Raw genomic sequence first — 25,168 nt, 5'->3', positions numbered from 1 at the left:
ACTTGTCTATCGTGGTTGGGACAAACGCCGTTCACCCGTAAACAAATCCAGAAAGTCTTCAGCAGGCAGAATAAATGAACCCTGTGTGTGTGCGTGACCACGTGTCACAGCAGGACTTTGTGCCGATGCACACGAGGTCAAACTGCAAACTGAAACTGTCTGATGGTTAATGTTTTCTGACAGACACTGTGATTGAGTTTTGGTTTGTGATCTATTTTTTAAGTCGAGCTTCAGTTCAGTGTTGCGGTGTTAAAGATTTAAAATGACTTCCTGCCACAAAATATTAACTTTTTTAAGCTAATAAAACAAATGAGAACTTCTAGATACAAACTGTTTCTAATATCAAGTATTACAATTTTTATAACTCTTAACCCTAATCCTTAACGTGACAATGGACATAGAAGAATGAAAAATTGACTGATTCAATTGCAGCCTTTGCAATTTGGTAATAGTGCTTTTTTTAAAATGGTTTTGAAGAATTTTATTTGAAAACCACTGATTGTTCAGCCTTACTGCGAACATATATTCTGTCAATCTACAAGCCAGGTTTACCTCACAGTCAGCGTTGCTCAGTTTAGTGACAGACAGTTTTACAGTGACACAGGAAAACCTGTTGAAACTGCGGTTGCTTGTTCCTCCCATTTTCTTTATATGACAGAAGAGACTCTGTTGTCATTTGCAATTATAACCTTATAAGCTGCTGTTGTTTAAGATATAGAAAGATTACAAAGATTAATATTATTATACATGTACACACATAGGAACATATTTTTATTTTAATCCATGGCATGTGTTGTGGCCTGATGTGTGTTTTCAATGTGTGTGTGAGACATTAAAGTCCAAGCACACTCATTATTCCTGCACAGCAGCTTTCCAAAGACCCCCAACACATACACGCATAGTGTATGTACAACATACAACTGCTTGTGCTATAACTTGCCTTTCCTATTCCCGTTTTTTTTGTATGCCTTCTTTTGCTTCGATTGGATTATTTTTGTGTGTGTGTGTGTGTTTTTCACAGTACTGTGGTCCAGTCAGAGATGGATAAGGAAATGCCAAGGAGAGCATTAAAAGTATCTTGTACACTGTATAAAGAGATGGAGTGAGACTAGGACAGAAGGGAGTCCGCCCCTTCATCTGAAGTCGTGTGTGTTCACACTGTCGATGACATTGCTCTCTTTCAACTTTTCCGTTTAACTTCCACTAGTTTTTCCACTTTTCCCACATGGGGCGGTGCATTCTGGGAAAGCCCCGGGTTCGACTTTGTATTAACTAGTTTCATTTCTGTCACAACACAAGCACTAATCACTAAGAAACTAATCAAAACCTCAGAAGAAGCAAGTATTTTTCACAAACACTCTTCTTGTCAGTATTTTTGGATTATAGAATATAGACAAAGTGGATGCACATACTCTTGAGTGTGCGTTATTTTCTTTAGATTCATTTAAAGCCAACTATAAGTGTATATACACAACTGTGCTGCACATTTGTGAATCACACAATGGCAAGCTATTTGTGCTTTTTGAAGTGGCAGTACTGGCAGAGGTTAGGTCCTAAAACAGTTGCTGGCTGGTTAATGTTCTTGTGGTACACTTGCTCTCGTGCCATATGGCAAATAGGTACTTGAATGTGTAGTTTTGTTTTGTTTTTTTCTTTTGCATTTGCCCTGTTTTAATGGGATGATTGTTCTTTTTGTGGTGGAGGGGGGAGGGAGGGCTGGGTCTATATGGCTGTGCATGTTTTGTGACTGAGGGAGGAGTGTATTTGTGTGTTGGAAAATGTTCAGTGTGGTGGAACACACAATGTTAGAGACCGGAGAAGTGATGGTAAACGCAGCAGGACGTTTTTCCTTTATTGAGACAGGAGTTCAGCAGGTTGAGCAGGTCCTAAGCATCAGATGGTCTTTCTCACATTAGAGGTGCAAAATGCAAAAGTGAGCGAATGCCTTCATGTCAGACCAAATGAACAAGGTTGTGAAAAGAGACACACAACATAATATATGCATCAAGTTGTCCAGGAGAACTATATTCAGAGCTCTGACGGTTACATGGCCCGGTTTGTTTACATCGCCTTGGTGGCAGGAAAAGGTTATGCAGAAATGGACAGCACCAGTCCTGGTTTCAAGCCATCAGATTTAACCGCACACTTTAAAATCCATAGATTGAGCAATATATCGCAACTTGAGGTGGAGTAGACCTGTCATATTCTGACGTCGACTTTCCCTCGTCGACATTTACACATCCTGGTAAATAAACAGGATAAAGTAAGATATAAAAGATATGTCTGTGGATTTGAACAGCATGGCTTCCTGCCAAAATGGCGTTGTTTTGATTCCGTCACCTACCGGAGCTCCACACACAGAGGACATGCAGAGTAGTTTGATGTCTCTCGGCTCAATCCATTTGTACTCTATTATACACTGGAAAAGGAAATGAAGGCAACACTTATTCATCACCGTCTTTGATTCTCTGTGGCTGGTTTGACTGGTGGACGTCACATTAGTTGTCAAAGAATGATGCAGTTTATATCGGTAAAGATGTAGGCGTTCTCTTTTTGCATGTTGGACCTTTTTAAATGATTTCCGCTGCGACTTTAACACTGAATAATGTTTTACCACACTGAACACGGCCCTCAGGTTAGGTTTATGTTGAAGCTTTATCAGACACTGGGTGAAGAGAAGAATAATGATGGAGAATCATTAACTTTTTTTGAATGTAATTTCTTCATTATTGACACTGATTCCACTGCATGGACTGAACACAGAAAACTTTGATAATGCCTGAATGACTCTAATATGTTTGCTTTGCTTTCATGTAAAGTAAAGAAACTTACACAAGGGATGTGGTCTCCAGAACCTGTCAGTCATTCTGGGTCAATGTGGTCATGAGAACAACAGAGAGGACGTGGAAATTTAGGAAACAGACACAAAATGGCAGAGATAACATTCCCCAGGTGAGCTCTTAAGAAGGGGCTGGATCTTTGTCCTCATGACCTCTCTCCCTCTGCTGTCCGGGGGTCAGTATATATGCGCACTGATAGAACTGACTAAATGGACTAAATGGTGATGTCTTTGATGAATTCCACATTATTTTTTATTTATTCCAGTGCTTTTTAACTCCTATTACATGTACGCTGTATTTTAAAGACAGAGTGAGGTGACAATAAGCTGGTGTGTGTGACCCACTCACTTTCACCCTCTTACTTTGATACATCTAAAAGAAGACGGTGAGTTTTAAGAGACGCCCGGGGCATTCACCATCATCCCTTCTTCCTGTACTATTTCCCCCCCCCCATGCTATTGTGATGTTACAGACCGTACAGTAAACAAACATCAATAAAAATGGTTTTAAGTTTGAATTACTTGAAGCTGCTATACTTTCATTTCTGTGTCAGTGGAGAGAGATAAGCTACAGCTGCCTGTAAGGCCTGTCTACGGCTGGGCATTATTTCATTATGTGATTGTGACATTTTCTTCAATATTAATATATAAGAGCTTCACTACATATTGATGGGTTTGTATACTGTGCAAAAACACTTTATGGTGAAAAGAAAACTTAAATGCTTTCCCTCAGATTTTGCTAAATGTTTCCGTTTAATGTTTTTGTCCATCAAGAAGTTAAAAATCACAATTAACTGTTAAAACAAGAGTTAATCTTTAAATATTAAAAACAGTTTGAAAAAGTGACTGAATGAATAAATAGTTTGGACATCAAAGCAACAACCACCTTGTTAGTGATCTAAACTAGTGATCTAAACTCTCATCCTGAATCAGGAAAAAGTAAACTTTTAAAAAAAAGGTTTTAGTGCAATGAACATCAAGTGTTTACATGCACAAAGGCAGAATTGTTGGGATTGATGTGAACTGTTGTTATGGTTAAGGTTAAGGCTTTTCTTTTCAAATGAACTTGAGTAAAAAGGCTATGCAATCCTGTGTGTGTGTGTGTGAGTGAGTGAGTGAGTACTTTAACCCTCAGAGTCTCAGAGCAGCTTCATTTCTCCCTCAGAGTCCTTTGAGAAACTTCCACTCTCTTCACTTCTTAATTCCTCTCTTTCTGTCTTTGTTGAGATCAAAATCTAAATGCGATGAGTTTTAAGAAACACGAGGCTCACATAGACCTGGTGACTTGCATCGATAATCCAGCCTTTAAAGATGTCGACGGTGAAGGTGACGGCTCGGCGGCCAAAACCTCCGACGACGACCACGCCGGGGAGGAGAAGCAGGAGTCGGCCGCGGCTGAGGAGTACACGCAGATCAAACCTTACGCCGGGATGCCCAAAGAGGTTCTGCTCCTGTACTCCTCTCAGGCCCGGTACCGAGTTCCCCGGGAGATCCTGTTCTGGCTGACGGTGGCCTGCACTCTGGCCATAGTGGCGCTCACCATCACTGTGATCGCGGTGTCGCCGCGCTGCCTGAGCTGGTGGCAGCTTTCCCCGGTGTACCAGGTTTACCCACGATCCTTCAAAGACTCGGACGGTGACGGGGTTGGAGACCTCAAAGGTGATGCATCAAAACAACTTCATAGCACAAGTGGACAGGATATTAAGATATTCACTTTAAGTAAATGCACTATAACTTTAATGACATTGTGCTTAAAGCTGCAGTGTGTAAGTTGTGTGGGGTTCCAGCACAGCACAGCACAGCACAGCACAGCACAGCTCAACTTGACTTTTTTTTTCTTCTTTTCCATCAGTGATAGAACCTGGTACCTGATGCTTTTTTCAGTACCTGCGAGCCGAGCTGATACTAAAACGTCAAACGTCATTGATCACATGGTGTTCACTGAGGGTCAGTCAGCATGAGCGCGATATCCGACACAGGAATCAAAGTGAACAATGCTGAATTGTAGATCAGTTAAAAAGACTTTTAAAAATCCTGAAAACAAGCGTCATTTTCTAATATTTGGCAAGGAAATGTCTTTAACAGAGGAGTCTGGTGTATTTAGCCACAGCGCTGGTGAAAGCCGGTGATCGTGAGCCCAATCACAAGTTATTCAACCGTATTTGAGTTCAATGTCAGACAGAGTCTGTGCTCCGGGCATGCAGAAAGAAGAAATAAATAAATAAATAACTGCTTTGCTCATCAGTAGTTTGTGTCGCGTAGAAAACAACGTCAGGGCAGTTTCGTGCAGCTGCGCTATGACGACCCCGCCCACACTGAGTGGTTACCATGGGAAAAGCTCCACTCATGCCCGTCCCAAGCCCTGGGATAAATAAGGAGGGTTGTTTCAGGAAGGGCATAAAAACATTGCCAAATCAATATGCAGATCACCAAAACTTACTTATTTATATTTATATATTTTAGTCAGAAATTGGACAGGGGACAATGAAAACAATTGGGATGCAATTTAATGTTAATGCACAGATTTAAATGATTGTGATGATGTGATATTATGGATTTGCCTGATAAAAGGGATACACGATAATGGACTTTTTGCCCATACCCGAAACGCAGATATATCGGGGGTGCTTCGGTCGATAACCGATACCGATATATGTACGTTTTACCCTGCACCTAACTGCAGAGGTCATTTAGTCTCTTCTGTAGTGAAATTGGATTTAGCAGCCTATTTAGCCTGCTGTTGGAGTCATTACATTTTAAAGCCAGTACCGATATTATGCCCCTACCTATTATGGGAGCCTACAGCACTAATGAATACATACTTAAATATTGTTGTTATTATCTGAATCAATTTTCTAGTGCTGGTATTTTTTACATAGTAACAACTGTAACAGTATTTATTCACGGTTACAAAAAACAAACAAACATCATTTTTGGTCTGGCAGGAATTCAGGAACAGTTGGCTCACTTTGAGTTTCTGAACATTAAGTCCGTTTGGATCAGTCCGTTCTACCGCTCTCCCATGAGAGACTTCGGCTACGATGTGGAGGATTTCCGGGCCATCGACCCTCTCTTTGGAACCATGCGGGACTTTGAAGAGCTTCTGGCAGAGATGCACAACAAAGGTGTGAACTTCAACATTGTGCACATCGTGGTGGTGGTTTGGTGGGAATTCAGTATCTCTTTTTTGTGACTGACTCAAACGGTTTCCCTGAATCAGGTTTAAAGCTGATCATGGATTTCATTCCCAATCACACCAGTGACAGACATCGCTGGTTTAACATGAGCCGGATGAGAGATCCTCACTACGAGGATTACTACGTATGGACCGACTGCAATGCAACTGCACCAAGACCTAATAACTGGGTTGGTATTTGCTGATGAGCACGTTCTCTCAACCTGGTGTGATTGAGTGAACTCCTGCACTGTTAATGTGTGCTGAGATGATTTGAGATGTCAGTCACTTCACAAATCCACTCCTAACTTTTCTTGTTCTCACAGGTGAGTGTGTTTGGAAACTCATCATGGACATTCGATGAAGTAAGAGGACAATGCTACCTGCACCAGTTCCTCAAGGAGCAACCAGACCTGAATTTCAGGAACCCACATGTCCGCCAAGAGATGACTGTAAGATAGCGTAAACCTCACTGCACTTAGTCATATGCTTCTCAGACTTACACATTAACATTGTTACCTTTGGCCTGTCTTGTCTTTAACAGTGTGCAAATTGTCACACACTAAAAAGACTGTAATCAAAACCATGAGTACTCCGCATCAGTGATGTGATGTCTATAAAGGATAACACATTAACCAAGCCCAGTTAAACCTTCTGTCTTTCTAACCGAAGTTACAACAACGATAAAAGCTAAGTTTATTGCTTATTCTACTATTTAATCTGTGTATCGTTGCTCCGCTCATTTATTATTATTTTTTTGGCTTTTCCATTAGTGATAGTGCCTGGTGCTTTTTTAGCACCTGCTCTGGTGAGATTCCAGACGAGCTGAGCCGATACTAAAATGTGACGTGGACAGACTGTTGGCCACTTAATGGTCAAAGAGTGTCGTCACTGGAAGAGTCATGAGTGCGACATCTGACACAAGAATCAAACTATAATTAGTTTAGAAGATGTAAAAAAAACTTTCATTGAGGGTATTTAACCTCAATGAATTATACTTTACAACAGCCTTACATAACCGTCATCACAATAATAAACACAAACAAACATTTCTCATTTGTCATTTCTCTAACACACATGTTCAATACTAAATAGCACTTTGTTGTAGCTGAATGAAAACCAGATTTATAACAATCAAATGACACTTTAACACACAGGCAAGTTTCCAGCCCACATTTTCATAGTAGTATTTTAGACATGCTTTATTTGTAATATTTTATTTTAATTATTTTATTTCAGGACATTATTCACTTTTGGCTGGATAAGGGAGTGGACGGGTTTCGCATGGATGCAGTCAAGCACATCCTGGAGGCGGCGCACTTGAGGGATGAACCACAGGTGGACCCGAACAAACCACCTGTGAGTGCTTTTTTAGTCTTTAGTTGAGTTTAGTCACTGGACACAATGACAAACAGCTCCTTGTCCTCACGTTGACCTTACATGACCACCAAGCAAGGCCTGGTTTATCTGACCTGCCAGCTGAAACTGATCCGTCTCCAGTGACAGCACGGGTGTGCCACTCAGTGACTGACAAATCAGCCGCTGCCCAGGGATTCTTTAGTTGGGTATGTCTTGGTTTCCTGTTATGCAAAGGGCAAACTACTCAAAAACAACAACTTCTGCCTGGGCTGTCATCACTTGATGGCAGAACAAAGAGCTTCTGCAGCTGAGTGGGAGAGTTGCACTTACACACGATGCATCATTTATCTCTCGCTCCAGCACCAGGTCGTCCAGTGCTGTCCTGCAGAAAATTCAAGAGTTAATGATCCATTCAGAGTTAAGCTGATGAAGAAAGAGCCTTTGTTCCACGAGGGGTCGAGTTATTTCCCACAGAAGATTAGTAAGAAAGAGAGAGGCATATTTTGGTGGATTAGCGAGTCACTGGTATTTACCTTCCACTGTAGAATAACAATGTAACATAGAGGCCGAGAGGTAAATTCTTTTCTCTTTTCTTAGCCACGCACAACTTGTAGCAATATCATGCATCGACTATGGAACCACAGCATTATATTACCTGTGTATACAACCAATGAAACCAATAAGGTTTATTGGGATATTCAAACACATGACTCAGTCAATCCTAAATGAGGAAATAAAACAGCACAACAAGGCAATTAAACAAAGGCAAGCTTGAAGATGCTTGTTAAAAAAACATTAACCAAGTCCAAAGAGCTCAGGTCCAAGGTGTTAAGGTGCTACATCCTCAAATGCGACATCTCCTTTAGTCTTGAGTTTGTGGCAATTATCTGAAACAACCATTGTGGCTTTGGTGGTTTACTGTCATCTGAGTGGTTTGCACTCAACATTATTTGGGCATTATTATCCCTTAATAGGTCTGTAGAGAGAAAATAGGTCCAGGGTTGGTACTCATACTGGTCCAGAGTGTAAGAATTAGTAACACCTAAAGGTAAGGCTTTAGATTATCACAAACAGAGAACTCCACTTACCCTTCCTTTCTTTAGAGTGTCAGGAAACTGTGGTTGGCGGAGTGAGTTTCCACTCAGAAATGCTACAGATTTGGCTGGTTTATCCATTAAGGCATTTAGTGTCTGCCACAAACCCCTCTGGACCCTTGAGCCTTCTGTGTGGTCACAATAGGGCTCACTGGGTCAAAAGCTCTCATATAAAACATTAGATTTTATAATGGCTCACCTCTGTTGGAAAATTGACTGGAAAACCTACCCAAGCTCTCCTATGACTCCCAGTGGACAGAGAAGAATACCAGTTGACGATCTCAGTGAGGACACTATGAACGAGCCACCACTCCACTGCATTAACTGGATGTAAAAACCTGGATTACAACCAGTCTGATGGCTCAGAAATCCAGTAATTAGCACATGACCTCGCCTGTCTTTATATTCCTTCTCCCCAGGAGATGATAACTTCAGAGTGGGACCTTCACCATGACTACACCACCAGTCAGCTGGGCTTGCATGACCTCCTGAGGCACTGGAGGGCAGAGATGGACGGCTACAGTCGTGAGCCTGGCAGATACAGGCATGTGAAACAATACCTACAGTAATGTTAGGGTAATAAGTAAGACAGGATCTAAAGTCTTTCAATATAAAGTCCACCTGATCTTAATTATAACAAATACCTAACAGACATTTTGTTTTTAAGTGTGTAAAGGATAAAACTTAAATGAATTCATGTCATGTTAATTTGTACTTGCTTCACTGCAGGTTCATGGTGACAGAGTCATATGATTACCACGAGGTGGAAAAGACCATGATGTACTATGGGACGCCGCTGGTTAAAGAAAGTGATTTTCCCTTTAACTTTTATCTGCTGGACCTGCCTCAGAACAGCAGTGGCTTGTGGGTTCAACATCTGGTCCATCTCTGGATGGCCAACATGCCCAAGGGACGGTGGCCCAATTGGGTGGTGAGTCACAACGGTCACATTTGGCTTCTTATATTAAATTTAAATGAGTTACCCTATATATTATCCTAATTTAAACCCTGAGTTTTGTGAAAGGTTTCACTGATTAACTTTTTAATTCTTACCGATGATGTTCATAGTTGACCGAGTTGTCAGGAGTGAATCTTTAGATTTCGGACATTCGTCACAATATGACATAAAAAAACATTATTTACTTTTTTGCTATTGTCTAAATCTACAGTCTCTCCATCTCAGGCTTTTCTCTCACTTAATCAACCCAACCATTTATCCCTTCAGTCTTATTCCTTCCAAGCATAATTCATTCACAACTTCTACCACTCCTCTCCACCCATCTCCTCTGTTATCAGGTCGGAAATCACGACAGGCCTCGAATTGCCTCCAGTGTGGGCCAGGCCTATATTCGTGTCCTCAACATGCTGCTGCTGACCCTTCCAGGCACACCGACCACCTACTATGGCGAGGAGATTGGCATGGAGAACATTAATATCACAGACAGTCAGATACAGGACCCTGCTGGCAAACACAATGCAGTCAGTACTGTATAATCACTAAAAAAGACTATACACTTTATTGATGTTACACAGCAACACATGTGTGTGCAGACAATAAACAGTGACACATATTTAAATAAGAAAAAAAGGGGAGGATTTATTTAAAGGTTGTTGTATTTTGACACTGCTTATTAAAATCTGAGAATGCCTTTTTACTTCAGAGTGCCAGTCGGGACCCACAGCGATCTCCGATGCAGTGGAGTGGAGACATGAATGCAGGCTTTAGCAGCAACAAAACCAACAGCACCTGGCTGCCTGTACACTCTGACTACAGACGCGTCAATGTGGAGGTGCTGCATCTCATTTACTCTTATTCCACTTTCATTGAACACTAAGCCAGTGTGAGCTTTTGTTGACTGTATTTCAGCATTTCAGATCAAGTAACCCACTGACACTTTCTCCACTAGGTCCAGAAGAAAGACGAAGATTCCGTTTTGTCTCAGTACCGTTTCCTGAACGCTCTACGTCAGTCAGAGCTGGCGCTGCAGCGCGGGTGGTTCTGCTACGTCCGTGCCGATGCCAGCGTTTTCTCATTCCTCAGAGAGCTTGACGGACTTGACCGCGCTTTCCTCATGGTGCTCAACTTTGGCAAAGAAGCTGCCGTCACAGATCTCTCCTCTATTCCAGAGCTACCGGACCAGTTAACAGTGCTGATGAGCACAAACCATGTCAGTGATGGCAAGGTGCTGCAGAAGTCTCATATCCCGACAGAAGCGGGGGAAGGTTTGGTGATTCAGTACTCCATCAGCACTCGATTTAATCCCACCCACTCAGAACAGTGCTATGTCTCTGAGAAAGCCTGCTATATACGTGTTGTTGACATACTTTATAAATGCTGACATGGACAGACGATGCTCATCAGTTTTCACCGCTAGCCTTACTTCCTCTTCCGCTTGCGTCGAGGAGGTTCCAGACTCAGCTCTTTGTATAGAAACGCTAGGTTGAGGGCTTCCTGTGTGAGGGAGAACAGACAAATAACCAATGTCACAGTCTGTAACCACCAACTACTGTTTGTGTTGTCAAAGTGAGACACTTACATTGGATGTAAGACAAAAGAATAACAAGGGCATTAAAAATAATTTTACCACAGCTACTTGTGCCTATTTTGCCTAATTTGTAAATGTGTTTGGAAACATGAACGCATAAAGTTCGATTTGAAAAATACAAGATATACTTCATATCCCTGGAAGAGTTCATTACCTCCTCCATCATCAGCTCAAAGTCTTCTGGTCCAAAGTGACTTAGTCCAGGCTGGATGTTGAGAACAATGTTGGGTGCGGATTTTTGTTCTGAAAGAAAGAGGAAGATCAAGAGAGACAGAAGTCAAAAGGATGAATGGGGGGTAAAATCTGTAAAACTTTATCTAGGAAATGTGTCTCCTTATTGTACATCCATTTTCTCGTTCTGCCCCAAATCTAATCTTCCTCTCTCGTGTCTTTTACTCTCCTTTCATTCATTCTTGCTCCCTCCATATCATCCCTCCTCACTCTCCCCGTGGTACTGGCTGTTTCACAAGTGCGGTCTTGACCTTGACAGCTCACAATCTGTGGCGTCTAATCTCTTGCTCTGATACACTATCTCTTCACCATACTAATGGGCCTGCACACTCGCCTCTACGTGTCAGTGCATCAGCGTTTTATCAAAGACTCCGGAAACAGAAAGATTAGGGAGACAGACGCACACGTGTATATACAGTGTGTGTATATATATATATATATATACACACACACATACATACACACACATACAGTACACGTAGACTAAAGCAGCCTGGTGTGTGTGTATGAACAACAGAAAAGTGAGAGAGAGGGTAAAAGAGAAAGAAAATGAACGCAGAGAGAGAAGAAGGGTGTAAAGAGGAAGACTGCTCATGTGGTGAGATGTAGAAAGAGCCCATCTATAGGGAAATGAGAGCAATTTGCTGATATGCCTGCTATACTACAAGGTGACCTTTGGTCATGAACTTAAAGCTCTGATGACATTTTCCCAAGACAGACAGCTGTATATCTGTTACTGCTGTTTGTCAAGACATACACATAAAAGCTGTGCTGATGCAGAAATTACACGTAAAAGAAGGCTGATGAGAGGAAAGACGCTGCTGGAGTAGACACAACATTGTGTGCATCGTACCTTGCTTTGGATTTGTGGTGAAGTGTGTATGAACGGCTTCCTTAAGTCGTTGCGTGTATTTCAGGACACCCGTCAATGGAATCCTGGCGTCACCTCTGTAGGCTGTCAGCAGCATCGATGGATAGCACTTACACACACACACACACACACACGATAAACTAATTTTCATTGCAGTATTTTAAAGATTTTATGAATGAATAATGCAGTTAGAGTGTCCTCTAAATCAAATGGTTAACTGTCAGAAGGGACTGCACATTGTTAGCGAGATTTCAGAAAAAGCCTGGAGGTCTTGAACCAGGACGATTCATATCCAGGCTGTGTGGGACATGCGTATTAAAATGGCTTTTCATCCACAAAAACAGCCACATTTTGACTTCTCCTTCTTCACTTCTATACCTGAGGAGTAATATTATGAAGGGGACAATAGGAAGCGATACTGAGTCTGTGTTTCTGGTTTGCTACGGGGTCGCCCCATTCTTCTCTGTCCTCCATGGTTAGAGGGAGGCTGGGGTCCTCCATCGTTCCCAACACGTCCAGGAAAGGAGCCTGACAACAGGAAAGAGAGTTGGCGTCGTGTCATTTGGCGAGGAAGTGAGGAGACTCTCGGTCTTTGGATAATAATAACACTTTCAAGCTGAAGCACACAGTGCTTTCTATATAAATAGGAAAACACAATTAAATCATAGGGTCATGCTCTAAACCCTCAACAACTCACACGCATATGAAGATAAATCCCAGGATAATCAGTTTAAATCACTATCAAATGATAGAAAGTGATAAAATACACCATTAAAAAGTTTAATTTAATCACACTGAAATGATGTGGTAAAAGTGAAGGCCGTGTTATAAAAGTTTGCTCTTAGAAGGGATTTAAAACCTGCTGTAAAATCAGCTGATCTTGTAATGAAGAACACTTAAACTGAATGTGACACACACAAATACACAAATCACCAGCGGTTTAACATTGTACCTGCAGGGTGACAGCCCGCATCATGTGTGGGTGTCTGTTGCACAGTGCGCCCACTGGCACAGCTCCAGCACTGCAGGCAGTGAGAGCAGTGAGTGAAGGAGAGGAGACTCCTAAGGAGAAGAGGTGCTGGAGACAAGTGTAAAGATCCTCTACTCCTTTCTCCTTCCCGTCCTCACGAGCCTGTCTTTGCCAGGACAGACCCTGCTCTGCTCCACCTCTGAGGGGTGTGAAGGACAGATTCACTTTCACAGACATATACACAATTAAGCTGACTTACACTTTAACATGCCTATACTCAGCAAACACACTGCTGAGTCGGTCCTGCAAGGTGATGATTACCTGACATGGCAGTAGGCCAGAACCCAGCCCTGCTCCAGCAGCAGCCTTTTTTCTGGGCAGAAATCCATGCAGAGATCTCTGCCATAAGCCCCATAGACATGGACCAGCAGTGGTGCCGGTCTCAAACCTTCAACAGGTACTGCACTAAACAGTGTCAGTGGAACAAGAGCGCCATCCTATACGGGAGAGGCATCAGACGGTGATGGGTAGAAAATATCAAGTGTAAAGTGATCTTGAGTCAAATAAAATGGTTTTGCCAATGATATCAGTCCCAGTATAGAAGCACAAGCAGGCAATTGATGGATTGAATGAAACATGTCAAACTCCACCACACTAGGTGGCGATATGCTCTCTTTTAGCTTGTTGGTATTAGGCATTTTTTCATTTGAACCTTTCTGACACAAACCAAACAAATTTTAGCTGGTGGCTAGTTGGTACCATGTTGAGAGTGTTCTGTATCTTTCAACCACCCATTAACTTTTATAAATTATTTAAGCTGACAGAGCATACATTCAGTCTCTGTAGCAGTCCAAAAATGTCTTCTTCTGTTATTTCCAGGTCAAAGCCAATGTAGAGAGCTAGGCTTCTTTGGGTGGGGTTGAACATATAGTACATGCAATTATAAATCAACTCCCAATCACATTATCTGGGCAAGTTAATCCACCTTTGAGAAATTCACTTACATTGTTAATCAGACTTTACATTTGAAAAGTTTAATTTAAGTTGGACTAATGCATCCTTTTTCCCTGACAGCATGTTAATGTACTGAGTGAGTACCTTTCTGTCTCTGGTGTCCAGTTGCCAAAAGAGCTGTATCAGTGGACACTTGAGTCTTGATACAAAATGCTGTGATACAAAATGTGTGTCATATGTCAAGTGTTCTCACTTGGCTGCAGGCCTGTAAGCGTGTGATGGTATTATTGTCCTGGTTCTCTGGAGAGAACCCATCTTCACTGTGTGATAAAAGGAGTCCATCCTCGGGGTACAGACAGTAGGGCACTGGTGGGTGGACCGGAGACGAGATGAGGATTTCTAACGCTTCAAGTTTGTCTGCCAAGCCTGGTTTCTTGGTTTCAATGGCACAGGCCCAGGAAGGGAGCTTGGGAATGCATAAATATAACAGTATATGAGAAGGTGAAGTGAGTGAATTATAAAAGAGGATGACAGAAAAACAATAGAGTGAGGAAAGAACAAAAACATATATATATATATAAAAAAGAGTTCTCTGACACACTAACCGGTAGAGTGTATGCTTTCTTTGGGTGCATCAGTGGGACCACAATCAGGACAAGTTCATTAGCAGGCGTTCTTGCAACCAACATGCAGTAGTCTCCAACAATATCCATGTCTTTGACTACGTTACCTGGGCCAGGGGTGAACAAGGAGACCCAGGACAACATGGATGGCTCTGAGAGAGGAGCTTGTACCACCTAGTGAGTGAACAGAGGCATAAGTCTCCTTCCTTGTGTACTGTATGTATAGCATGTATGGCTGAATAATTAATAATTTTTCTACCAGATATTAAGAATACAATTTGCAACAAAACCTTTAAGTCATATTTCCATTTATAAGTCACTGCGTTACAGGTTTAAAATATGATGGAGTATTACCACATGAGATACTATACTATATCAATATATGAACTACTCTACACTCTACTGCAAGGATGACAACTACTTGCTTCCATCATGTATGTATCACATTTTAGGTAAGACATTTTAGGATCCTTTTGCTGTTACATATAAACCTTGACTCAGATGTGCTACAAATAGGATAGTATATTTACTCTCTGTTATCCTGAATAATCAACTAACTTACCAAACTTTAGATCCACTCGTAAAACAAAATAATAAAATGTGTGTACAGGATTCTCTGGTAGTAAGGTGCAGCATCCTATGAAGAATTAGCATTTTTATATATGTTTATTGATATAACTCTACCTGATATTCCTGCCCCAGGCCTGTATTAGCCAGGATGATCAGCCAGCCTCTCCAATGTTCCACGTGGTACAGGAGGTCCTGCTGGCGAGGTTGAATCAGGTGAGGCACTAAACTGTTTTTTGTCGTGTCAATCAGCAGCACCTCTGAACTGGTCCTGCTGTTGCAGTTGATGCTCAATATCCGTCGGTCTCTGGAGAGGGCAACCTCCACAAACACACTGGGGAGACATTGTTTTTCAAGTAAAAGATGATGTGGGAACTGAGGCAGCTTAAACGTTAGACATCACTTACACTTACTCAGGCCGGTTTTCCTCGTACACAGTTGTTATCCTGCTTCCACTGAGGGTCATGTCCAGACGAAACGCTCTACTGCAACGCAGACCCTCGAGACTTGTATAAAACATCACCTCATCTGTGGCCCACTCTTTACACACAGAAGAAAGTATTATTTATCTGTTGTGGACATTACTGAAATAAATGCAAACTATTTAAGACCTACCAAAACTGAAGACGTTATCCAGTGTGAGAATAATGTTTGAAGGATCCAAAGGAGATTTTTCTCTTGCAAGCCTCACAACAACACACCTGGATTGTCAAAGTACAATATTTATATCTTTTTTTTTAACTAAGCAACTTCGAGTATGTATTGTATGTTTAATGCTGTTCCATTTACTTCACCTTGGCTCTTCTCTGTGATTAGATTTTAGTGTGGCAGCAAGGTGTTTCTCCTGTGGGGACAAACGTATTCTCTGGACAGCCCAATGAAACCTCTCTCCTCTCTCAGGTCCCGTCTTATCCTCTCCTCCAGGAACTTGTTCTAGATTTAACACCTGCTCTGGATCTCCTGTAAACACACAAAGGAAACTAGGTTATTCACAAAAGTGGGAAATGTCATAGAAGTAACAGATGCAGATTTGGGTCATCTGGTTCTACTTGTATGTGCTTTCATGATTTCTTCTTACTCCGGCTCTTGTCCATCCTGTAGATGCCATCACCTTCAATAAAATACACATGATGATGTCCACAGACCACTGAGTGGTCCTGTGTGCTGGAGAACCTGCGGTATGCTGCCTTCAGTCTCTTCTTGAAATAATTTTGTAAATCCTTGTACTTCTGAAGTCCAGGACTGAGATGATCATCTGATAAGTTTGAAGTGTCCTGCAATTAGACATAAATAAACATATAACAGTCATCTCCCATTGTTGTAAATACAGTTAGTTCACTGGTATTTGGGCAATGTCAAAAATGTACTTGGTGGAGATGTGCACTCTTCAAATGCTTTCTCTTGTTAAAAATATTACACCAAATTTCTAAAGCTTTAATCACTGTACTTTAACCAGGTATAACACCTGATAAATATGTTGTTCATGTTAGATAACCAGAAGTCGTGTGGACTCAACAGCCTGTGGTCAGGACGAAGGGCACTGAGCTTGGAAATCGATAGTTACTGGTGCAAATTCCGAGACAGGGTTGGGGCTGAGATGCTCCTGAGCAAAGTACCTAACCCCAATTGCTCCCTGGGTGCGGATATGTTCTGTTCACTGCTCCTGCGCACACTTTGTGTTTACTACTGTTGCATATTAAAGATGAGTTACATGCAGATATGAATCATTAATTAGTGTTTATGTGAACATAAGACATTCTAAATGCACCTAATTTCACCACAGTCCTAAATTCTATCCCTGTGACATCACAGTATGTGAGAAAGTGATGATAGAGAGTGTCTACGGTCATGATACATAGTTGTATGAAAGATCTGGACATCACTGAAAGTGTGAAAGATCATGCTGATACTTGAAAATGAAAACTAAAAGAATTGAACATAACATACATAACATAAAACATTGTCCTGGTAAAGTATTCTCATTTTCAGATCATGATCCCAAACTCTGAACTCGTGTTAATAAATTGTTCCTTGCCGTTTGTCTCTATGGTGATGGCCACATTTGAAGCTCCTTCCTAGTTTGAATGTGTGTAAACAAGACACCATTTTCAATAATTCATATTTTAACGTGCAACACGCTTGGTGTCAGATTATCTGACACCAAGCCTGAGGTGTAAAAACAACATCTTGGACAGCCAGTGGACAGTCTTACCGACGTGCAACGACGTTGTGAGGACAAACGGAGACATGTTATCCGCCCGCGGACAGCGAGTTGAACACGAAACGGCGTGAAGAGACGAACAGGAGAAGACAGCAGAGACGAGACAACGACGGCCATTATCAAAGACTGCTACATCAACACATGTCAGCTGTGTGTGTGTGTGTGTGTGTGTGTGTGTGGCTGACGACACTAAACACGTAAATAATAATCACTGTAGGTCAACTGTTCACATTATATTCTGTTATTTAGTGACTAATGAAGCTGTTTCGAGCTCTTTCTACAGACGTGCACGCTTTCATAAATAAAGCCCGCTGCTGATGACGTAGGAAGATAAACCAGACTGAACTAATCAAATCCAGAAATGAGCAGTAACTGGATACTAGAAACTGTCCAGTCTGATGAGAGGCAGTGTGTGTGTGGAACATAATCTTTATTTATATGCTAATAGAGACTGGTCTTATCTATCTATCTATCTATCTATCTGTCTGTCTGTCTGTCTGTCTGTCTGATATTATAATGTATCAGTGTTGTAACAAACTACAGATACTTTGTTACTGTACTTATTTTAAAAAAAAAAGAGTTTTACTTTGTTATTTATATTTCTAGATACTTTTTCTTTTACTCCACTACATTTCCTCTAACTATCTTTGTTACTCGTTGCTACCAAATAAAATCAGAAGAAGAGTTGGTAATGGTCTGTATTTATATAGAGCTTTTCTAGTCTTGATGAGTTGCTTTACTCTACAGATTTACCATTCACCAATTCACACCCTGCAACATGGGGTTAAGTGCCTCAAGGACACATATAAAGTAGAGTCAGGAATTTAACCCATGACCTAGTTGAAAGACAACTTGGCCTACCACTGAGCTACCATGGCTCAATCTTTAGTCTTTACTTTTACTTATAAAACTAAGTACAGTAAATGTCATATACTTAAAGTATTTAAAGTAATATTATAAAATCATTATTTTTTCTGGTAATATACGTGCTTTTACACAAGTATCCATTTAATACTTTATACAAGATTGGAATATAATATTTAAACTGACTGAACTGCCATCGAGCAGCTCGATAATCCATTGGGATGTCTTGAATGCCAAAAGTGTACGGAAGTAGCACACGTCCATTGTGAGGGTAACAGGTGATCACAGATAAAACATCTCTGCGATCATGTCTGCATTGGTGTAGCCTTATTTTTTTACTACTACATTGCTACCGATAACTGTGACACACCTCTGCAGCCACTACATTTGTTTACACATTCATTTAAGCCCACAACTTTGAAGACACGATGGAGAGGGACTCCACCGGTGCTGCGGAAAACACGCAGCCTGCTTCGCCTTTGAGGAAAAACCTTAATGAAGACAGGTGCGCAGCTGATTCCCACACCTGCCGTGATGGGACCTGTGCTGCTGCCACTGATGTCGCCAGAGCCAGGTGGATTCTGTTAAGACAGGTACTGTGAGTCCCAGGAGTAAACACTAATATTCTCACGGGTTTAGACTAGGAATGTGATGATACCACTTTGCTGTGTCCGTTATCACAAACTCCAGTATTTACCGATACTGATATTAGCCTGATACAGTCATTTTGGACCATTTATGAACTATGAAGCTGTTAACAACACATTTGTGAAGAGTCATTTCAAAGACTCCAACTGTGTGACAAATATTGTTCTCCCAAAAAGAAGACGTAAACAGCCCAAACATGACTCTGAGCTAAACTGCTTTTGCTGATCTTTACTTACATTATTACAGGCTGGGCATAGTGAAGCATGTGATATATAGGAATTTTTGGTTTCTATGGGATTTTACATGTGTACATGTCCAATATCCGATCCAGTGATTTTGACCAGTTTCGGACCAATACTGATACTGATACTGATTCCCGTCCCTAGCTTAAACTCATTTTATTCAGGTCACACTTTCATGTGTTTTTGGACATGTTCTATTTCATGTAACCTATATTCCCTCTAACTCAGAGTCAGCAAATAGACAGAACCAACACAGTTTCAAGTAAGCAACAGAGTTTCAAGCAATACATAGTATTCAGATTGTCTAATGTATTTATAAAAATAATTAAAAAACTAAGATTTTATTTCCTAATTCATCATTTCCAGGGCTTCATGCTGCAGACAAATCTCAAGTGTGTACATTTCTAAATACCAACAGGTGAAGTTAATTAATTTGTCAAATGTATGTCTCCTGTAAATCTCTGGTTTACCTATTCAAAATAATACTGTATAATAATGTTTTATTATACACACGTTTGCTTTTGACACACTTTATATTGTGATTTGGGATGCAATGGGTTGTTGTCTTTAAAAAGTGGGTCCACCACACAGTAAATGTTTCACAAACAGCATTAGAAAACATCAGACATGATGGAATAAACTACTGACAACCTAACAGATTAGATCACCACCTATTTGTTCCGTAAACCACCAATTTTAAATAGACGTTACAATATACCTACTTGGGTCTGTTTCTACTTTAAATTACCACACAGGAAAATGATGCAGATATTTCAAATGTTAAAGGCAGAAGCTTCAGCTTTTGTTGATGGCCAAATATAAGTATAGGGCCAGGTCCACAGGCTGGTATAGTAATAATATAGTATTTGTTGCGCAGTTTGAAATATGTAATATGTGCTTCTTTTTGGAAAGGTAACATGTTATTTCCACTCACACAGGTGTTGCGTCAGAAGTCAGTGGACAGTCCGCAGGTCAAACAGGCATCTGTTCGCAGATTTGCAACGTTTGACCTTTTCAGCAGGAAAAGGCTTTTCAAACAAGACCCCAGTGATACCTCAGATGGCCAGTGGGTGGAGTACAGAAGTGTCTTCTTTCCAGAGTACAGTGCCTCACTCAGGTACATGCATGAACATGTGAATGGACACTCAATGTTTTTTTGTTTCATGCTAGCAAAGATAAAACATGCTGACAGTGCATCACACGTACAGATTATGTGGGTAAAAGTCAGTATTGATCAAGTTCCAGGTGATGCTGCATTTAATATTGAGCGTTCAGACATGCACAGAACTCTGGATATTCTCAGTGATTCTACAGAAGGGCTGTATGTGTGAATACAGAATACAGGTTCCCACTATAATCGCAGATAATCTCAGTGCATTGGTGAGTGTCCTGCTTCTTGCATGCTTAAAACAGGAATCTCTGGAGATTCTCTTTCTCTTGTGACCACTGCTTATTCAGACAACATCCCACTGTGTTTGTCTTGTGTGAATGACAAACTCCAGGTATGGTCAGACCAAAACACCCAGAGTTCATGTCAGAAAATGGCATTCAACTCTCTAGAGTCTAGTTTTTTGTCAATTTAGAAAGAACCACTCTTTATGTGCTGTCCTGTGTGCCATAAAACAGGTTGAAATGCTGCTCAATTTTCAATTTCATGTTATAGTTTTATTTAAAAAATGTCTATTCATTGATGTGCAGACATAGTTTAAATATATTGTTTATTGTTATAAATGTATGTCTTATTCAATCTCAGTGATGTTAACTGATATACAATGTGTTTCCTAAGAACAGAGCTATAAGTTTAAAAAAGGTAATTAACACTATTTGTCTTGTTTCAGTGACTGTAATAAATATGCACAACATACTTTTCTGTCCACTTATGTTTCTGTGTCTTTCAGGGATAACATGGGTCCACTGAAAGTGAATGAAGTGCTCAACAGTTTCGACAACACTGGTAACGTCTGTGAGTACATTGTTTCTCTTTTCTACTTGGACTAGCTTTAATGTGTTAGTGTGTTTATGCAAGTGTGCACGGGATTGTGTTTAGTTGAGTTATTGTACTCCCTGACCTTTATCCATGACAGACAGACGGACACGCACACACGCACACAGGTTTGAGCAGCTATTATCCTCAGGACACGCTGCATTGACTTTCATTTGTTTGGTCAATGCTTAACAAAGCATAGACCTAAACTTAACCTAACCTTAACCACAATGCAAATCTTAGCCCTACATTTAACCAGTTCCTCAGAAGCTTCATTAGGACCAGGTTTTGGTCTCCATGGGGACTACTGGTCCTGACAAGGTCAGTTTTTATTTAAGAAAAGGTAACTAGGTCCATGTGTGTATACACACACACACACACACACACACACACACACACACACACACACACATACACACACTTTCTTACCAGGTACATTCACATGCCTCATAGAAGGGACACGTGCTGCAGTCTTCTTATTACACCAGTCAACAGTGATGAGTGGTTCAGTGATGAGTGGTTTGGGAGAAAAGAAAGTGTATAAGTCAAGCAGATGTGCACATGCTGTGTGATATGGAGTGGAATAACATCATCGAAGCACTAGAGCCTTGATGTTGACCTTCACACACTTTGTAAAGCTTGACTGAGTTTATTTTTGATTGAATGTAATTCAGTTTTACTCCGCTCTGTTCAGTCCTGTTGCATTTTGTAGGGTGTTTTGCTTCCCTCTTGCTCTCTAGAATGAACCTCGGACTAACAACCTCTATGTTGTGCCTTTTCCACCCTCACAATTCTGATTCCAATGCACAGCCCTACTCCCTGCCGCACAGTATTTATGCAATAGAATGGCACTGATAAAGGATTTGAACGTACTCAATAAAACCTGGGGTGCCTGTAGGAATTTCCAGCACTGCTCTCATTAATCTCATTGCTGCAGCTGTACTTTTAATTTTGAGGTTTTGAGAAAGGCCCCATGATTTTAGTTTTTGGTGGCTTAATTATTTGCTAATACATTGGATAGTTTACCATGTCCTTTATGCCATTTAATCTTATTTACCTGAGCTGCTTTCATTTTATTATAAACTGAAAAATAGTTGTGTTCTAAAACTGTGTTAGAGTAAGAGACACAGTCAGTTTGTAATAACAAACCAGCAAAATATGATTTAAAATCTGATTACGCATTACATCTTTATCGTCATATTAGAGGAAAGTTAAGGCAAAGTCATTAGTAACACTTGTTGAAGGTGTTTCTATAGACCCTTCCTCATGTGTTTTTTGTTGTTATTAAATGTAGATAAAGTTAATAAACCCACTACACTGGTGATCCATCTTGCTATCCATTTGGTTCATTATGATCTTGTTTCTTTGAATTTCCATGTTCACATACATGTGAAGAGTTATGGCAAGAGTAACACGAAGAGCTACACAATTAATGACAAAATGATTGAGATTGAAATTGTTATACGACCATGGGCAATTACTCAATCGAAACTACTCTTCTGTTATTTTATGAAGATAAAACGTGTGACAAAACAATCATTTTGATGGAATTCAGCAGTGCTGCAGGAAGATGAGAAAAAGTGTTGTTGATAGACTCATTTTTATATTTCTTTTCTGATAGTTAAGCTGCAAAAATGATTAGTTGCACCAACTATGAATTACGTAGCAGTCATGATATCTGTCAGAATAATCACAACATGTTTTTCTAAGTTTTTTTTTATAATCATATCATGCAGCTCTAATCACAGACTAGTGATAACCAGCCCGATTGCCCCACAGGAGTCAGGGTCATAGGTGAAGGTCGTATCTTGAGGCTACTTCAGTGCACAAAAGCATCAAATATATAAGTCATGGCAGAGCAGCTAGTATGTATAATCCCTTTTCTTTACAAGGAGACTAAAGGATCAATACTTTTTAAGAGGTCATCATGTTCTTGCCTTGTAGCACAGGCCCCCACTGAGCTCTTTGTAATTTGCAGATCTCCAATTAGCTCTGCTTTTCTATAAAGTACAAATGTGTGTAAAGAATCCTCTCCCTAATTTATTTTTCGTCGTAGCAGACATGTCCAAACTGCTTACTGTAGATACCCCCTCATCCTTTGTCCCAAACTACCTCTCTTTCCATTTCTCTACTTTCTGCCCTCACGCCCCTCCATCCCTCTCTCCTCCCAGCTGGAGTCATGCTTGGCCAGATGGGTAACTGAGTTCCTGACTTGGCCTGTGGATTAGCACAGCCGGAGATTAGAGCATAGAGGAGGGTAGAGGGGGAGATGGTGGGTGGGCATGCCAGAGGTGGAGGTGTGTGTGTGTGTGTGTGTGTGTGTGTGTGTGTGTGTGTGTGTGCGTGCGCGCGCGCGCGTGCGTGTGTGTGCACGCATAAGGAGTGGAGAGCCACTAGTAAAGGGGACCTCATTCCTCAGACAATGAGCCAGCCATCTCCCTCTCCATCCCATGTTTGGGACTAGTAATGCGTGAGATCAATTAGGACTGGTTGAGAGGAGGCTCTGAAAGGCCTGGAGGTGACCCTGTCGGAGCTCAGGGGTCTATTTTTGAGGGTGTTAGTCAGAGAGAATCCCCATTAAATACACAAACTCACTCATATCTATTTTTTATGTCCTGCTCACAAAGATGTACAACCACACACACACACACACACACACACACACACACACACACACACACGTCTACACAGTCTTGCTAGTTAATACACATTCTCTTTGGCCACATTCACACCCTCTCCATCTTTCCTGCTATCTTGATAATCCCTCACCCCTGAGGTGTGGACAAGCCCAAATCCTAGGGTTCCTTGTCCTCCTGAATAGCAGGCTAAAAAGTCTAGTCTGGATTAGCTCACTGCTTCCAAAATGTGTGGACTCAGCTTAAAATTGCTACCCCCTCTCAGCATGAGCCTCTCTCCTGGCTATTGTGTTTGTCCCACCAATGTGCTCGTATTTGAACAATATATTTTTTTCTTAAGGTGACGATAAGCTGAAGTCAATGGTTTTACCTCAAGCTGAGAGGAGAAAGCAAGGGGTCTCAGTGACGATGGTTTTTAATTTAAGTAATGGAGTGTTTGTAGAAATTATGTCATGTCACGGAGAAGACTCGGGCCTGCACTGACCGCAAAATTAAAGTAAAGGCTTCACTGACTTCTCAGATACAGCACATGTCACATGGTACATCATAATCACATTGGGAGAATACATTTAGTTTTCTGTTTCTTATGAACAAAATTAATGTTAATGACTGGGGGAAAAACTTTTTTGATTCTGACACAACTTTTGCTCGAGTTCCTGCAGAATTTTTGATCTTTGGGTCATATGCCTTAAAACCTTTTTTAAGTTTGGCTAAATATATTTTAGCCAAATAAATTAATAATATACACAGTTCATTTATGTTTTCACAATCACCCCCTCTGGTGGTCATTCACAAGTCACGAAATTGCTGTTAAATTTGTAACTCATTATGTTGTCACTAAATGATTTGTCCCTTTTCAGATCACTTTGAACTATTTGAACTCTGAACTTCCAGCCTTCCTGGATCTTTTGCTGACAGTGGGAGCTTGTAATTGTAAGAGAGCTTTGTGCGGCCATTGTTTGGGGTTTCAGGGGTGCTTGTTTCCTGCTAGGGATCAGGATTTTAGTACACAATACAGGCCCTTGGGGTTGGATGACCAAGAATGCATCAGAGGAGGTGTCTGTGTGTCTCTGTGTGTGTGTTTGAGAGAGTTTAGGTAGAGCTTGTTGACATTGCAGGGTAAGAGGACTTTTAGCGCTGTGGGGTTACTTGTTGGGTTGATGTTGCAGGAAAAAGTCACATAGTGTCCATACTCGCATACACACAGGGAAAATGTATCTTTGCTGTGTGTGTTGTTGTTGTTGTTTGGATTCTTCCACACACACACAGCCCTAGTTAGAGCAATGCTGTTCGTCAGTGCATTAGTGTGTGCGTTGTAATCAAGAGCCAAGCATCCTAATGAAG

At 41.0% G+C, this 25,168-nt stretch overlaps 3 protein-coding genes across 3 annotated transcripts in view; 2 read left to right on the top strand and 1 right to left on the bottom strand.

Moving 5' to 3' along the window:
- Nucleotides 1-3,939: 3,939 nt before the first annotated feature.
- On the top strand, nt 3,940-11,056 carry slc3a1 (solute carrier family 3 member 1). Its single transcript, XM_044046383.1, has 10 exons — nt 3,940-4,498; nt 5,785-5,964; nt 6,060-6,205; nt 6,341-6,466; nt 7,254-7,373; nt 8,887-9,011; nt 9,197-9,398; nt 9,764-9,946; nt 10,129-10,257; nt 10,375-11,056. The coding sequence occupies exons 1-10, from the start codon at nt 4,084-4,086 to the stop codon at nt 10,804-10,806; spliced, it is 2,058 nt and encodes a 685-aa protein (XP_043902318.1). The 5' UTR covers nt 3,940-4,083; the 3' UTR covers nt 10,807-11,056.
- prepl (prolyl endopeptidase like) lies at nt 10,531-17,774 on the bottom strand. Its single transcript, XM_044046382.1, has 14 exons — nt 17,442-17,774; nt 16,308-16,503; nt 16,024-16,189; nt 15,845-15,930; nt 15,643-15,769; nt 15,347-15,563; nt 14,645-14,836; nt 14,293-14,505; nt 13,407-13,582; nt 13,068-13,284; nt 12,494-12,643; nt 12,098-12,224; nt 11,168-11,256; nt 10,531-10,919 (listed from the first exon to the last, which is right to left on the bottom strand). Exons 1-14 carry the CDS (start codon nt 17,565-17,567, stop codon nt 10,845-10,847), a joined length of 2,157 nt encoding a protein of 718 aa, XP_043902317.1. The 5' UTR covers nt 17,568-17,774; the 3' UTR covers nt 10,531-10,844.
- Nucleotides 17,775-18,557: 783 nt separating this feature from the next.
- Nucleotides 18,558-25,168, top strand: part of camkmt (calmodulin-lysine N-methyltransferase) — a 92,787-nt gene continuing 86,176 nt past the window's right edge. The window contains exons 1-3 of the mRNA XM_044046220.1: nt 18,558-18,907; nt 20,143-20,321; nt 21,103-21,167. Coding sequence (XP_043902155.1) covers nt 18,743-18,907; nt 20,143-20,321; nt 21,103-21,167 — 409 coding nt within the window. The 5' untranslated portion in view covers nt 18,558-18,742. The remainder of the gene's footprint in view (nt 18,908-20,142; nt 20,322-21,102; nt 21,168-25,168) is intronic.

Source organism: Solea senegalensis, linkage group LG15 (assembly GCF_019176455.1).
Source record: "Solea senegalensis isolate Sse05_10M linkage group LG15, IFAPA_SoseM_1, whole genome shotgun sequence".
NCBI lineage: Eukaryota > Metazoa > Chordata > Actinopteri > Pleuronectiformes > Soleidae > Solea > Solea senegalensis.
The sequence above is the reverse complement of the archived record's forward strand: the minus strand, read 5'-3'. Positions and strand labels throughout refer to the sequence as shown.